This window comes from Saccopteryx bilineata, chromosome 11, assembly GCF_036850765.1.
Source record: "Saccopteryx bilineata isolate mSacBil1 chromosome 11, mSacBil1_pri_phased_curated, whole genome shotgun sequence".
In the NCBI taxonomy this organism is placed as follows: Eukaryota; Metazoa; Chordata; class Mammalia; order Chiroptera; family Emballonuridae; genus Saccopteryx; species Saccopteryx bilineata.
In genome coordinates this window covers 55,333,959-55,350,523 of record NC_089500.1, presented here as the reverse complement: position 1 = coordinate 55,350,523, position 16,565 = coordinate 55,333,959, and the positions used below count along the sequence as shown (strand labels likewise).

The 16,565-nt window shown below is 45.7% G+C and overlaps 1 protein-coding gene across 1 annotated transcript in view; it reads left to right on the top strand.

The window, feature by feature from the left end:
* The first annotated feature begins 376 nt into the window (after positions 1 to 376).
* Positions 377 to 16,565, top strand: part of LAMA1 (laminin subunit alpha 1) — a 222,495-nt gene continuing 206,306 nt past the window's right edge. Inside the window, exon 1 of the mRNA XM_066247114.1 lies at positions 377 to 504. Coding sequence (XP_066103211.1) covers positions 432 to 504 — 73 coding nt within the window. The 5' untranslated portion in view covers positions 377 to 431. The remainder of the gene's footprint in view (positions 505 to 16,565) is intronic.

The following is a 16,565-nucleotide window of genomic DNA, read 5'->3' as shown; positions in this document are numbered from 1 at the left end:
ATGCACCGGTCCGGCCAACTTCAGCAGTTTCTCCTTCCCCGGCCACTTTCTCCGCCCACCCCCACCCCGGACGGCGGCTGCAGCAGGTCAGCCCCTCACCCCTTCCCGCGCTGGGGGACGCCGTGCGCACTGCGCGGGGCCGGCAGAGAGCTGGAGCGCGGCCTGGGAACGGCGGGTCCCCGCGGGTCCCAGCGAGCGGCGCACCCGGGCCTCCCAGGGGGAGGGGTCTCCGGCGCCCGGGCCGGGCCGGGGCGGGAAGGGAAGGGAAGGGAAGGGGCCGGGCGTGGCGGAGGTCGGGGGGGTGTGTCCGAGGGGCGGGCGGGCGGGAGGCGAGTTCCCCGCGGGGAAGCGGCAGACTCGCGCTCTGCGGAGAGTCCCCGCGCGCGGCTGCGGCGTTCTTTCGGGAGCCACCGACCGGAGGCGGCGGCAAGATGCGCGGGGGCGGCTGCGGAGTCGCGCTCCTGGCCTCGGTGCTCTGGGTCGCCGCGCGGGGCCAGCAGAGAGGTGAGCGCCGGTCCGGTCCCCCTGCGAGCGGGGGCCGCTGCGGGCACAGCCTCCGCTTTGTCTCCGCTTAGGTCGGTGCGCGCATCCCCGTTCCCCTCCAACGGGTGGATCAGACACGTGGGTGTCCCGCGAGGCCCCTAGAAGTGTCTCCCCCGCTCGGCGGGAGAGGGCTGGCGATGCTGCCCCTCGTGGGGTTGCAACCGCCCCATGCGAACCTCCGCCTTTCGACTAGGGCTCTGGGGGTTCACCCGGGGCGTTTGCGACAGGGGAGCCGTTGAAGAGAGCGGCGCGGCGGTGGCAGCCGTGGGGCGTCGGGGGGCGGTGCGCCCACCCTGCGGCGGTCCTGGGCTCTGCCTGGCGGGGTGCGGGGCTGTAGGACGCGCGTGGGGAATGAATGAGAAAGGCGTTGTCCCGAGTCTTCCTCATTTTCCTGCGGTGGGAAGCTCGATCGTCTGCGGCCGGAAAGGGGTGGGCTCCGCGGAGCACTCGCGGCCCAGGTGGGGAGAAACCACGGTGAGAAGCTCGCTCGTGGCCAGCTGTTCTCGGCAGGGGACGGGTCCGCACGGCCCCAGCAGACGACGTCCGGAGCGCAGAGACGCTCTCGGAAGCCGTGCTCTTTGTGCCTGCAGCCCCCGAGGTGGCCAAGCCCTCTGGTTCCTCGCGCAGGTTCCGATCGTGGTCGCTCCGGGTGAGAGAGCTGGCGGCGAGGGGAGGGCTTCGCCTGCTTGTCGCCACACGGATACAGTGGCTCGCGTGGCGAGGTTTCGGAGGAGCAGAAACCCGAAGCGAATTTTCATAGCTTCTGTCAATGCCGAGAGATAAAGAGAAACCCTCCCTTTCGGCTGCGGACAACCCCATTGCCCACTCTGCCCACGGGGCTAAGTCTTCCCAGCGTCGCTGCTTGTTGGCTAAGTGGTCACAAATATTTGTTGAAAACATCTTAATGTATGCAACAAATGACTATGGGCATATGCCCACAAATACACATTTAATTAAATAAATTTTTAAGGAAAAACACACGTCAAAAATAGGTAGGCGGAACACGAAATACCGTCGTGGGAAAGATGTGGGTTTTTTGGCGCTGAACTGAGTTAGTAGCTGTGCAGAAACGAGACCATGTCATTCATTCAAGCATTCATGATGAAAGCACTGGATCGGAGCTGACAACACCGCTTTGAATAGCGGGACGTCTGCTCTGCGCTGGACAAGGGCCTGGAGTGGGGGGTGTTCGCAGGGAGGGAAGGGAACCGGCCTGTGGGGGAGGGAGGGCTTGGACGCTGCAAGCCCAACTCCTTTCTTTCAGGTTGCGGAAAATGAACACGTCCAGGTTTCCCACAGGGTGAAGAGAGAGCAGCTTGACTCATTTTTATTGTTAGAAGAAATTGAAAGTCCTAGACAGAGGAGATGCCCTGAATGTTTTCCGTGCCCCTCCAGGGGCTCAGCACTTGGCCTGGACGGTGATGAATGGTGTTTGGAGAAAGTGGACCCCATGGGGCTTTCCTGCTTTTAGATGCTGTGGAAAACCACCCACAGCTGGAGCCTTTGAGTCCTTCACTCTGCCTTCCAGCCCCCACCACGTCAACCATCACCCTTCCTAATAGGCGTCTTGGAGAGAGTTTTGATTAAAAATAATAATAATAATAATAATCTGTGCCCCATGTAGACAGCATGAATTAGTGAAATGGTATAATATGGTCATAGTAAAATAGTAAAATAATACTGACCTGTATCATCTCTGAGGTGGCTATCTGGTGCTTATATTTTTAAAAACAATCATTATCTAATAACATTTAAGTTATTAGCAATCCTCTGTCATTTCTGCTGTCTCTCTGGATTATCTTATGGTTGATGGTATATGACCCAATGGCTTAATTTTCTTTGAAATATAACCAGCTTGAAGTAAACTATACAGGGGTAGGCAGATGCAAGTTTACAGTTGTGAGTATGGAAAAAAAAGTTTAGCAAGTAGACTACAAGAATGTGTAAATAATGAAGGTCAGCAATTTGAACACTTACCATTGCACCTAAGTGCACTGTGTCATTGTAACATTGTTTTGAGTTAATAAAGCTATTGTAATAATCGTAACCTGCATGTATTTTTCCATACGAACAACTGTAAACCTACTTTTGCCAACCTTTGTATATGAATATATTATAAGAGGTGGTGTGTTTCTAAAAATAATGTTATGTTAAATTCAAAGCTCACAATTACATCAAATTGTAGTTACTTCACAGGTTGGCTCATCAACTCCTGTTTTAAACTATCCTTTCCCACCCCCTAAGTAACAAACAGACAATTCCAAGTATAGGGGGAAAAAAAAAATCTATTCTACGAATGAAAGAAAATTTACTTCATTCTCATAAATGACATGGTATTATATTTAGCATGCAATACTCACTAGTAAAGTGTGTTTGCCTAAATGGATTTCAAAGGTGCATTTTTCTTTTCTGTAGCTGTGCTGCCCAAGTAAGGGCTATTAAAAAATACATTGATTTTAGCAGTCGGAAACAAAGATATAAATAATAAAAATATTACTGCCCACTTCCTACATCTCTAGCTCTTTGGTCGATTCATTTTTTCCTTCCTCTTTTTCAGACATGAAATATAAAGCCTGCATCTGTAGTTAATCTAGTATGATTGAAAATTCACATGTGACAAGGATATTAAATAAACATACACATTGTCCTGTAGTGTCTTGAGCCCTCTTAGAATTGCACTGCTTTCTAAGCCATTACCATAAATGTTTCTAGAACCATTTCTTTCAAGCTAATCGTCCTTGAGGCACCCTACCATTTTATAATAATTTATTCATAAAGTCCTGTGGATATTCATTATCACCTAGAGAAAGGTTCCATGGGAAAATGACAAGATAAATCTTGATGCTTTAGGTGTTTTATTCTCTGGCCTTACTAGCTATGGCAATTTGGCCAAATTACTCAGCTTCTGTGTGCTTTAGTTTTGCCATCTGTCAAATGGGAATAATAATGTTGCCTCTGCAAGAAGCTGTTAATAATAAAATGAAACAGTGCAAGAGACTTGCTCAGAACAGTGCCTAGCATGGAGTTAATCCTCATAGATGTTAGCTGCAAGCATTGCTACATATTACTATTTTACACAGAACTATTGGGGAGACCCTCTTCCAAGCTGTATTCTCTGGGATATACAGTATAATTGTTTAGAAATTCGGAGTCTGGATTTGGAACCAAATAATTTGGGGCTCAAATGCCAGTCCTGTCACTTTGATGAGCCATGACATTGGTTAAGTTTCTTTCATTCATTTTTGTTTCTTCTTTTCCAAGTGAGAGGAGGGGAGATAGAGACACAGACTTCTGCATGTGCTTCAACTGGGATCCACCGGCAACCCCTGTCTGGGGTGGATGCTCTGATCATCTGAAGCCATGCTCACAACTGACCTATTTTTAGCGCCTGAGGTGGAGGCTTCATGGAGCCATCCTCAGTGTCCATGGCCAATATACTTGAACCAATTGAGCCATGGCTGCAGGAGGGGAAGAAAGAGAGAGAGAAGGAGGAGGAGGGATGGAGAAGCAAAAAGTAGCTTCTGTGTGCCCTGACTAGGAATTGAACCTGGAACATCCATATGCCAGGCTGATGCTCCACCATTGAGCCAAGCTGCCAGGGCCAAGTTTCTTTATGTGTCTGAATTTTTAACATCTTAGTCTTCCTGTTTATAAAATGAATGGGATTAATGTGATTGAGTAACACTTAAAAAAACATTGTTACAGTGTTGGGCGTGTCCCAGTGTCCCAGGCATGCCATCTATGATGGTGGCTCTTACAATGGCGCCTGTCCTATGTACATGCTATCCTGGCCATCTCTCCCTCTTTATTGTTCATATTCATTAGGTCGTTAAGACTTGTTGATTTTACCAACTGAAAATCTTTTCAATCTGTCTCATGTTTTCTGTCCCCACTGCTGACTAGGCTTAGCTATTGTTTGTTTTTCCCATGAAATATTGTAATAGTTCTCATCAAGGCCTCCCTCTTTCCCTATGTCCTTCTTCAATACTGCCACCACTGTAATTTTTCTAGAAACACCACTCTAAGTTGGACCAACACATCCCAAACCCTTCACTTCATAGCACACACGCACAAAATAACACTGGCGTGGTTTCATTGGGAGTAAGCCAAGGAGGCTGGGACTCCAGCGCGCCTTTTTGTCCCAGAGCTGAGGGGCATAATTATGGGCACTCCTGCACCTATTCATTGCTCACCAGTGTGTCCCGGCATCGGCTGTTAAGTGCAGGACCAGTCTCCTGTTTGGGTTCTAACGCTCTGGAAAACCTACCTGGTCCTGGATGCTCTCCCAGAGCTCTCCACACAGAGCTGCTATCGTGCTATTGTTCCCACTGGTGTAAACCATTGGCTCACTACTCTGCCTCACTCACTGGCTTGGGCTTCTCGAAGGCAAAGACTGTTTTATTAACATGCGTGTATTCATTCATTGCTTTGCAATGTTCCTGAAAGTTAATAGTCACCTATCTTTATTGAGTCAAATTGAAATTAAAATTTGTACATATGAGTCAAACAACTTATACAAATATTTTTGAATAGGTTATCCATGCCCCTGGTACAAAATTCAAAAGATACTGAAGGCTGTACAGAAAAAGGTGAAGTCTTGACTTGGTCACCTTATTTTGAGGCTACTACTACTTTTGTTTACTTCAGTGCCCTTCTATAGATGTTTCTTCATATAACTCTTAAAAGCAAGCTAGATCATGAAACCTACTTCTTCCCTGGTAGTAAAGGGAGGTACCAGTTATTTCCTGACGAAACACGGAAGAGTATTCCTCTCTCTACGGCCCTGCCCAATACTACTTCTTCGATATACCTACAGCAGGACAGTCATACATCTCTTAATGAATGTCTATACATGTAAAATTTCCACCTTCCAGCCTGTCCCTTCCAAGATGGTATTTTCACAGAAAGCTATTAGACCTATGTTTCCTAGATCTCTTGGAATTTAAAAACTAAATCATTGACTTCTTTCATAACATTGTACTTCTTCTAAAAGTGTTATTTACCATAATAGTAAGCTATTCCTTCAACAGTAAGTAATTTTTAAAACTATATTTTAGGAGATTCATGATAAAGAGAAGTCAAGTTTGAGAATAATTCTATTAGAAGTTTATGATAATAATTTATTTTATCACTAAGTATGACTTATGATGGGAACACTTATGGGAGACACAGAGAAATTTAATTTTAGAAATAATTGCCAGTGAATAAAGTTAAGCTTGTACTTTGAATAAAAAAGTTCACTGAAGACAGCCAGAGAGAACTCTTGCTGATAGAACACAGGTGAATTTTTTGTGTGTGTGTGACAGTGACAGAGAGAGACAGAAAGAGGGACAGATAGGGACAGATAGGCAGGAAGGGAGAGAGATAAGAAGCATCAATTCTTCGTTGCAGCTCCTTAGTCTCTTTTTATGATTGCTTTCTCATATGTGCCTTGATCCTGGGGCTACAGCAGAGGGAGTGACCCCTTGCTCAAGCCAGCGACCTTGGGCACAAGCCAGTGACCATGGAGTCATGTCTATGATCCCACACTGAAGCCAGTGACCCCGTGCTCAAGCCAGCGACCCCAGGGTTTTTTTTTGTTTGTTTGTTTATTTATTTATTTATTTATTTATTTATTTATTTATTTATTTATTTATTTTTTACAGAGAGAGAGGGATAGACAGGGCCAGACAGACAGGAACTGAGAGATGAGAAGCATCAATCATTAGTTTTTCATTACACGTTGCAACACCTTAGTTGTTCATTGATTGCTTTCTCATATGTGCCTTGACTGCGGGCCTTCAGCAGACCGAGTAACCCCTTGCTGGAGCCAGTGACCTTGGGTTCAAGCTGGTGGGCTTCTGCTCAAACCAGATGAGCCCTGCTCAAGCTGGCGACCTCGGGGTCTCGAACCTGGGTCTTCCGCATCCCAGTTCGATGCTCTATCCACTGTGCCACCACCTGATCAGGCACAGGTGCAGATTTTAGTTACAGTTTTCAGAAATATTTGGATGAACAAGAAAGATGTCCGTAGCTTATTTACAACAATTGCGATTATTTACAATTACTTACAAATAATTCTTTTATTTTATTTCTAAAATACTGAAATGTGCTTGTGGAAATTGAGTAAATAAGTGCATTTCAAAATTAATGAGGATAAAACTATCTTTTATAGAAGTTGTTTAGTTCAGGTCATGAACTTAGATTCCGTCGAAACAGGCCTGCCAGGGAGCTACTGCAGCATGACACCCCACACTTTTCTGGGTTCTTGCATTTTCATGTCCTTTATACTGAGGGTGTCAGTCCATGCCTGGAGTAACCATTTAACAGCACCGAATCCTTCCACTTGGATCTTTGTTTTCTCAAGTCTGGATGGGAGAGCTTTCCGTGGGTTGACTTAAGCCCAGGGATTTAGTGTCTTGACTGGGGGCAGGAGACAGACAATGGAGGCAGTGAGATGTCAGATAACATTCTCGCCTCAGTAAGCGTTTATCTCAGAGAGCTAATCCCGAAACTCTCATGTAGAAATACATAAGGTCCTGCGTTCAGCATGTGTGTGCATTAATTTTTTCTCTTCTGAATCTACCATTTGAATTTTGAATCTTTTCATTCCTGAAGTTATCTTCAAGTCTGAGCTGTTGGCCCCGCATACAGTGTGACTCCAATTCTTGTGCCAGACAACCTCCTGTATTGCTGGTGGGGATGTCAGATTTAGACACATCAGTGTTTATGGAAAGTGCCATCTTCCCCCGTTCCCTCGAGAATTTCCTGACTTTCTTCCATTGCTCCACAGTTTACTTCCAGAACCCCAGGGAATTCTCTGCAACAAGGAAGATGCTTAAGTTTAGTAGATCATTTTTAGTTAAAGGAGACTATTTAGAAAGGAAAAAAAAAACCCTCACGCCACAAAGCTGATTATTATACACCACACATTTAAGTGTCTTCCAACCTTTTAGTCGAGACAGAATTTTACTCACAACAGTGCTCATCTGTTGTTGCCGACCCAGCACAGGCATTCTTTCCTGCCCCAGTGACTCCCTCCCTGTTCCTCCCAGTATGTGACATTCTTCCAGTTACCTTGGCTTCATCCCCCGTTTCTTTTCTTCTTTTATCTCCTTGTCCAAAATGCCCCTCTGAATTTTTGTTTCTTCCTTTAAAGAACTCCCTGATTTATTTTTGTTTTTTTTTTCCTCTTACCACTGCAAAGGATCACCAGCTGTCTAAATGATGCAGCCAGCCCCTTGGAGTGATGCTGGCATTCTTTCCCTCACTCGAGTCTCCTGCAGGGAGGCGGGGCTACAGCCCTGCCTTCAGGATGCACCCTCTGCTGCGTCGGGCCCCTGCTCCTGCCCGCAGGCCACCGCCCTCTGTGATCCCTCCAAGTTCAGTCCCAGACAGCCAGCCCCAGCCTCACTTTCTCTCCCAAACATCTTCCTCTCGCTCTGAACGGGCTGTACTGACCGACTTCCAGCTGCACGATTTGCTCGCCTTACTCCCTCTCTTGAATTCCCACCCCATTCCGTACCTAAAACCTCGGGCTACCACCAATGCACAGCCCGCGGCTTAGTGCCCTCGGACAGCTTGGGTCTGATGGCCGTGATCAAATGTCCTGTTTCTGAATTTGCACTGTATTTTGCAAGTCAGAGTTCCTCCCCAGCTAGAGTGGCCACTTGGTCCTCTTTTAGATGGCTCGCCCTGAATGCTGTCAGTCAAAGCCAAAATGAAGGGGCATTTTTTTCTTCAAATATCAAAACCTTAGCTCCCGGCAATTACTTTTAATATATAATTTATACAAATAAATGGAGGGCGCAGGGTTCTAGTACTAAGACCTGAGTCATTGGCAGCAGGAGGGCAGTAGCACCCACCAGTGCTCCAGAGGTGGCAGGGCTGCTTTACCACCATGAAACGCTTCTCTTAGTCCCTGGATGGCAAGCCCGCCAAGTCCTGACCTGCTCTGGGCACGAGGTCCTCCAGTCTCCTGCTCTTCATACCCTCAGCCGTTACCACTCAAGTCTACCTGGGATCTGAACTCTGTTTTAAGAAACCATATTTAAATTCTGGAATCTGGCCCTGGCCGGTTGGCTCAGCGGTAGAGCATCGGTCTGGCGTGCGGGGACCGGGTTCGATTCCCAGCCAGGGCACATAGGAGAAACGCCCATTTGCTTCTCCACCCCCCCCTCCTTCCTCTCTGTCTCTCTCTTCCCCTCCCGTAGCCAAGGCTCCATTGGAGCAAAGATGGCCCGGGCGCTGGGGATGGCTCCTTGGCCTCTGCCCCAGGCGCTAGAGTGGCTCTGGTCGCGGCAGAGCGACGCCCAGGAGGGGCAGAGCATCGCCCCCTGGTGGGCAGAGTGTCGCCCCTGGTGGGCGTGCCAGGTGGATCCTGGTCGGGCGCATGTGGGAGTCTGTCTGTCTCTCCCTGTTTCCAGCTTAAGAAAAATACAAAAAAACATAAATAAAAAAATAAAAAAATAAATAAATTCTGGAATCCAGAGGCACAAAGACTTTTCCAATTCATCTTCAAGCACACTCGGTGGGTTTCTAGTTTACATGGTTGTTTGCAGAACTGTCCCCGCCTGGCTTTCTCTCTCTCCCTGTGGCTGTACCCTGTGCTGGGCCAGCACGCTCCTCACTCACCAGAATTCTCACTTCAGCCTCTTTGTTCTGGATCTCTAATTATGACAGTTCTTTCTTTCTTTTTTTTTAAATTGAAGTATACTTAACATGTAATATTCGTTTCAGGTATAGAACATAATGATTAGAGATATGTATATTGGGAAAGGATCACCATAGTAAGTCTAGTTAACATTCATCACATATAGAAGACTTTCAATATCCACTCTGAAAAGCTCTCCCATGCACTACAGTGCTGTGAACTATAGTCACCGTGCTGTGCAGTACATCTCCTGGACTTATTTATTTTATAAGTACAAGTTTCTACTTTTAGATCCACTATACCCAACTCTACAAAGGTAGTTTATGTGCAAAACCTAGTTTTCCCAACTCTTTTTCACACTCCTCTGGCTTTGTTAGCCTACTTTGTTCATTTTGAGATGTTCACTAACATGGGAAATGCCCTTGGAAACTCCCATTATTTTTCCTTAAGGGAGTTAGCATTTTAAATAGTCCATACCTTTTTGAGGTAGGAATTTTTTTTTTGTGGCATTGTTGTTTCTATTCCATTTTTTCTAATTTTTCTGCTGTGTACTCATTCATTCATGCATGCACTGAACAAAGATTAGGACACAAAGTTAGGGATGTACCGCTGCTGGTGTGTTTTGAGTATCACTGGCTGCTGGGCTGCTGCTGTCCTCAATACAACTCCAGGGTGGTTGATGACATTCTTGGTAGACTTGTTTTTGGAGTTCTCAAAAAGTGCATGTATTGGAAAAAATGTTCTCCGTAAGATATAATAGTCAAAAAGGAGCGGAGGGATTAAATTCATAATGGTGGAAGTCGCCATCTATATGTTGCTTGTTTGTAAACATGCAGGTTCACGTTGTAAGCAGTAGGCTGAGTCGCAGGGCAAGGCAAGGCTGGGATGGGGCAGAGATGTACTCAGTGTTAGCTGGAGTTGTAAGAAACATCTTGTCTGCTGAACACCCTGTTGGGTGATGTGTGTTTCCTTAGGCTCCCTTTCTTCCACGGGGAGTTCTGAGCTCACTGCCTGGTCCCCTCTTCTGTGTGTTCTAGACGAGTAGACACAGTTAATGCAGACACATTCGATTTGTGTGTGTGTGTGTGTGTGTGTGTGTGTGTGTGACAGAGACAGAGAGAGGGACAAATAGGCCAGACAGAGAGGAAGAGAGAGAGATGAGAAGCATCAATTCTTTGTTGCAGCACCTTAGTTGTTCATTGATTGCTTTCTCATACGTGCCTTGACCAGGGGGAGGGGGGCTACAGCAGACTGAGTGACCCTTTGCTCAAGCCAGCAACCTTGCTCAAAGCAGATGAGTGTGCGCTCAGGCCCGTGACCTTGGGGTTTGGAACCTGGGTCCTCCTCTTCCCGGTCCGATACTCTATCCACTGCACCACCGCCTGGTCAGGTCAGACACATTAGATTTTAATAACGTCAATGTCCAGGTCCTATCCCAGGGATTATGACTTACGTGGGCTGGGGTGGGGCCTGGTCATTAGCATTCTTAAAATGCTCCCTAGGTGATTCCACTGTGCAGCCTGGGTTGAGAGCCACCAAGTGAACACCATAAACTTTGCTGTGCCAGTGAAAGCCCCTAGGCCGCCATGTAGGCATGGGAGGGGACGCAGTACCTGCAGTAACCCCTGACTTGTCCGTGGGGCGCTGATTGGGGCATTGATCCCATCGTGCCTGCGCAGCGTGCAAACTAATGCTTTGTGCATGCAGAGTCCCTGCCGCCGCATTCGTTATTTCATTCTAGTCTGACTGCTTCGTTGTCTGTTCTGACTGCTCCATGCAGGGGGGACGATAACACACACCCACCCAAAGTTGTGAGGGCCCCTGCACAGTGAGCCTGCATTGTTAAAGTCGCTCAGAGAAAGTCAGTTCCTTCTATGTGTCTCAGCAGCCCCACATCAAGTGTTTGTCACCGGTGAGTGCTCAGTAGGTGTTTATCAGTTGTTGAGCTCCTGTATAAATGAGCAGTGTGAGTCTCGCTCTGTTGACCTGGCTGCTTGTGAAGGCCTTTCTTTTTAAAGTGCACCTGATCCCATATAGCAGTGGTCCCCCAACCCCTGGGCTGCAGACCGGTTCTGGTCCATGGGCCATTTGGTACCGGTCCACAGAGAAAGAATGAATAACTTACATTATTTCCGTTTTGTTTATATTTAAGTCTGAATGATATTTTATTTCTAAAAACTGACCAGATTCCCTCTGTTACATCTGTCTAAGACTCAGTCTTGACGCTTGTCTCGGTCACGTGATACAACTATCCGTCCCACACTAAAGGCCGGTCTGTGAAAATATTTTCTGACATTAAACCGGTCTGTGGCCCAAAAAAGGTTGGGGACCAGTGACATATAGCATTTAGAATGCCTCATGTTTTGGAATAAGATTTGGTCTCACAGATTTGAGTTGTTGGTTGATTGGATTTTTTTTATTCTTTCATTCATTCAAAAGGTATTAGATATATTCCAAATGCAGGCATTATTTGGTGCCATGTTCCTCTTTCTCAACCCCTCTAACTTGACAAACTTCAGGCACCTTTTCCTCTGATATCTGGACGATCTCTTTCTCTCCTGATTGAATCTGCACCTCTCAGGTTTGGAGACTCTAGAGCCTTGCTGTCCCCAGTCACCTACTGCTCCTGTCCTTTGCCTGTCTTGTCTTTAATTAATGATCTTCTGCACCTACGTTTTCTGGCTTCCTTCAAAAGTTCTTTCCCCCAATGTTTGGCTTATTATTTCTCTTCTAGGTCCACCCAACAATGTAAAAGCCATTCTTTCCTCTACATCCCCAGTACCCCCAACACACACACACATACCACACACCTCACCCCCTCCACACACACACCGCTTACGTTGACCTAGTTGATCAGCCCCCGATGAATGGTACTTGAAGATGTATTGTACTGACTGATCGCAGACCGACAGTGTCAGAATCTGAACTGGGGTTCATCTTCCGGGGTGGGGTCTGTTCTGCTGGAAGCTCCAGCCCATCTGCAGGTGCTGGGATGGATTCTGATGTGACCAAAGAAACAGTTTCCTAAGGGCCCAAAAAGCCACTGGCATCTGACGTTCCCTGTAAGTTAATGGACTGCAGTTGCCACCCCATCGCTGCTGAACTGTTTCACTCCCTTCTGAGCAGGTCTTAGGAGGTGTTCTGTGATCTGACCCTGCTCAGAACTCTCCATAGCTTCTTCACCCACTACTAACCCTATTTGGGCCCTTCTGAAATATTGGTGGTTCCCCTGGTGTGACACGGGATGCATACCTATGAGTCTAGTGCATGGAAAGTCTTTTACTTCACCAGTGGCACTATGACTTATTCGGGTCCACCTTGTTTGCGGCCAGAGCAGTGTGTCTACACATCTGCTCAGCACATTATTTTATAACTGTTAACTTGCCTGTTTTTCCTGGAGGGAAGTTTCTCTCTTCTTATTTCTAATGCTTAGCATAGTGCCTGACATTTAGTGTTGACTCTATAAATATTAGTGGGCTGAATGAATGGAAGTCCCAATGCAGACAAGCAACAAGGGCTAGAAGGGAATCCAGGGGCCATTATTCGAGATCCAGAGAGATAGGCAGTAGGGATTAGGGTAGTCACTAAGCAGAGTGACAGTCTGGGAAGAGTGGCCAGGAAAAGGACAGGGTGTCTGCTCCAGGAGGCTGGAAGACTTCCGTGGGACGCTCAGATACTAACCCAGGACAGGGGACAAGGAAGAACCCAGGTAGTCAAGCTAGGGCAGAGGGTGGACAAAATTTTGGGGGAACAAGTCCTTAACTTGCACTCTAAACTGGAACACAGTGATCACGGACAGCCTAGCAGTAGAAATAAGAGCGGGTCTCAGGCGGGCTCCAAATACAGAGAGGGAGAGCCATGGAATCTGGTCATCAGGAAGGGCTTTATAACTCGAAGAGATTATTAACGTTTTTCCATCTAAAAATTCAGTACATAGAAAAAAAATGGATTATATTTTGTAATTAAAATATTGACTAAGGCTGAGTATTTAACAAAATCTTATTCTAGATCTGGAGCCACTGACTTCTGGGCACCTCAAGCCAGCAATTCATTAACTCACTTATTCAGCAAGTATTTGTTATGTTTCTAGAGTATTTGGGTAACCACGGTCCTCGCACCCCAATGCTTATAGTCAAGTAAGCTTTAGAAATACCCGAAGAACCCTACTAAGTATGTTCATTAGTGTAGATCTGAGAGGTATTTTTGTTTCTGAATGTCTCATATTCGAGTATAACTCCACTTATAGCTATGGAACAGTATCGCCATCGACAGAAAGAAATCTGATTCAACACTACCTTTCTACTGAATGAGGTTTCCTTTTATTTTAAAGAGTGTGACTTCAGACTACTTCATTGTTCATGATTTTGAACATGTTGGCATTTGTTGACCAGCTCTTATAGAGTGTGTCCGTAAAGTCATGGTGCACTTTTGACCGGTCACAGGAAAGCAACAAAAAGCGATAGAAATGTGAAATCTACACCAAATAAAAGGAAAACTCTCCCAGTTTCATATCTATTCAGTGTAGTTCGATGTGGGCTCACGCACAGATTTTTTAGGGCTCCTTAGGTAGCTATCCCGTATAGCCTCTACAGACTCGTCACTGACTGATGGCCTACCAGAACGGGGTTGCTCCACCAAACTGCCGGTTTCCTTCAACTGCTTATCCCACCGAGTAATGTTATTCCTATGTGGTGGCGCTTCGTTATAAATGCGCCGATATTCACATTGCACTTTGGTCAGGAATTTGAATTTAGCGAGCCACAGAACACTGAACTTTCCTCTGTACCGTCCACATCTCGACTGGCATGGCCGTGAGCTGCTCCGCTGTATACACGGTGTTCTGTCATCATCTGCACATGCGCACATGCTGCCACATCATCCTACAGAAACTGGGAGGGTTTTCCTTTTATTTGGTGCAGATTTCACATTTCTATCGTCTTCTGTTGCTTTCCTGTGACTTGTCAAAAGTGCACCATGACTTTACAGACACACTGTAGTTATATTTAATATAGAATTATTATTATTATTATTTTTTGTGTGTATTTTTCTGAAGCTGGAAACGGGGAGAGACAGTCAGACAGACTCCCGCATGCGCCCCACCGGGATCCACCCGGCACGCCCACCAGGGGCAATGCTCTGCCCACCAGGGGGCAATGCTCTGCCCACACGACCAGAGCCACTCTAGCGCCTGGGGAAGAGGCCAAGGAGCCATCCCCAGTGCCCGGGCCATCTTTGCTCCAATGGAGCCTTGGCTGCGGGAGGGGAAGAGAGAGACAGAGAGGAAGGAGGGGGGGTGTGGAGAAGCAAATGGGCGCTTCTCCTATGTGCCCTGGCCGGGAATCGAACCCCGGTCCCCCGCACGCCAAGCCAACGCTCTACCGCTGAGCCAACCGGCCAGGGCCTTATTTTTTTTTAAGAACTCTACTTGCTTGCCTTTGGAGGACTTGGTTGAATTGGGGAAATAGCTGCTCTACTCAGGGTGTCTGGACTAAGCCATCCTTGTCTTCTTGGGAACAGAACAAAGGCACACAGGGTTTATTTCACACATAGATTTTTGTTTGATAAAAATCAGTTATTACTGAATGAAACAATGACCTATTCTTATTAGAAATATGAGCATAACATCTTCCATGTCTTTAGTGGTTTCCAACTTTGCTGGTTTCGTTTTAATTATAATGGATTAAATTGAGATGTGCCTTAATTTAGGCGGTCAAAAATTCATTGAAAATTGCATCAGTTTTCTGTAAATAAAATAATTTCAAATTTAATCTTAAAATAATTCCAAAATGAAGGAATAAGCTTGTAAAGAAAATAAATATCCTTTTGATTTCTATTATCAACTGACCTAGGCCAGTTTAGTTATATAACATGCTTCGGGTCTTTTTGGTGCATAATGGCACCTACTGAAGAAACCTGAGTTGCCTTAGAATTGTCTACTTCCCTATCATCTGATCCCTAGATAATGACAATGCATAGGCTGAACCAACCACCAGCTTACCTATTTTGCATCATTCACATACCTTACTTAGCAATTAGGTCTAAAACAGGTCATAGGCCATATCCTAGAAATTTGATAGAGTTGATGCTTTTTTTTGTCCTTTTGGGTGTGCAGACTTCTCCCCAAGTCAGCACGAGGTGATCAGCAACCCCCCGAACCCAATGACTGGATGCAGGACATTGTCGGCATCTGGCGGCAACCCCATCCTTCAGAATGCAGGCTGGAGGCGGCATGATTTTGTGCCCTGTGCGTACAAGTGTTAAGAGACTCTCCAACATGTTTTAACAGTTTTATTGGGGGTAAAATTTACATACTATAAAATTCTATCAATTAGGAGTGAACATTTCAAAGGTTATTCCGCTAACCTGGAGTGTCGTACAGCCATCAGCACAACATGGTGGGGAACGTTTGCGAGACTTCAAAAGGTTTTGTGCCGTCAGTCCCTCCTCCCACTCTCAGCCCCGCCCCAGGGAACCCTCTACTGTCTGTACTTTTACATTGGTCTTTTCTGAACATTTTCTGTTTGTGGGCTCATAAGAACAGAAGTATGGATTAATGTAACAAAATAGAGAATCCAGGAATACACGCTTACATTTATGGCAAAATGCCAAGGCAATTTTGTCTTTACTATAAATGACTTTACCATGTGCAAACTTAACTCAAAATGGATCACAGACCAAAATGTAAAAGCCAAATAATGAAACTTCTAGAAGAAAATCTTTGTGATCTTAAGTTAGGCAAAGAAGTCTTCATATGACACCAAAAAAAAAAAATCCATAAGATAAAAAATGTATAAAGTGGACAATCAAAAAAGAAAATGTTTGGCACTCCAAACATACCATTAAGAAAATGGAAAGACAAATCATAGCCAGAGAGAAAATGTTTTCAAGTCACATTTCTGATAAAAGATTTGTATCCAGAAAATATAAAGAACTCTTCAATTCAATATTCAAAAGACCAAAAATGAAAAAAAGTAAATATTATGCAAAATACTTAGGTTTTTCATTTAGGAAGATACATGAATCACTAATAAGCACATGAAATATGCTCAATATCATTAGTTATTAAGGAAATGCAAATTAAGCCACCAGATAGTATTTCACAGTCACTAAACATGATACTGTAGTCTTTACACTGAACTATGTTAATTTCATATACCATACTAGCACACTCATGAAGAACTGGGATTTGCAGTCCCTGCATTCAAAGAAGTGCTAGATTGGCAGCTTGAGAGTGTAATCTTAGAAGTTGAAAGAAAGTCTGACATTCTCGTGCACAGAAATTCAGCCCCTGAACTTGCTACCTTGCGAAAGCCATGTGTCTGGAGAAAACAGCAGGTGCAGGTCTGTTGACATGGAAGGCAAAGCCTAGAATATCACGAAGCACCCTCCC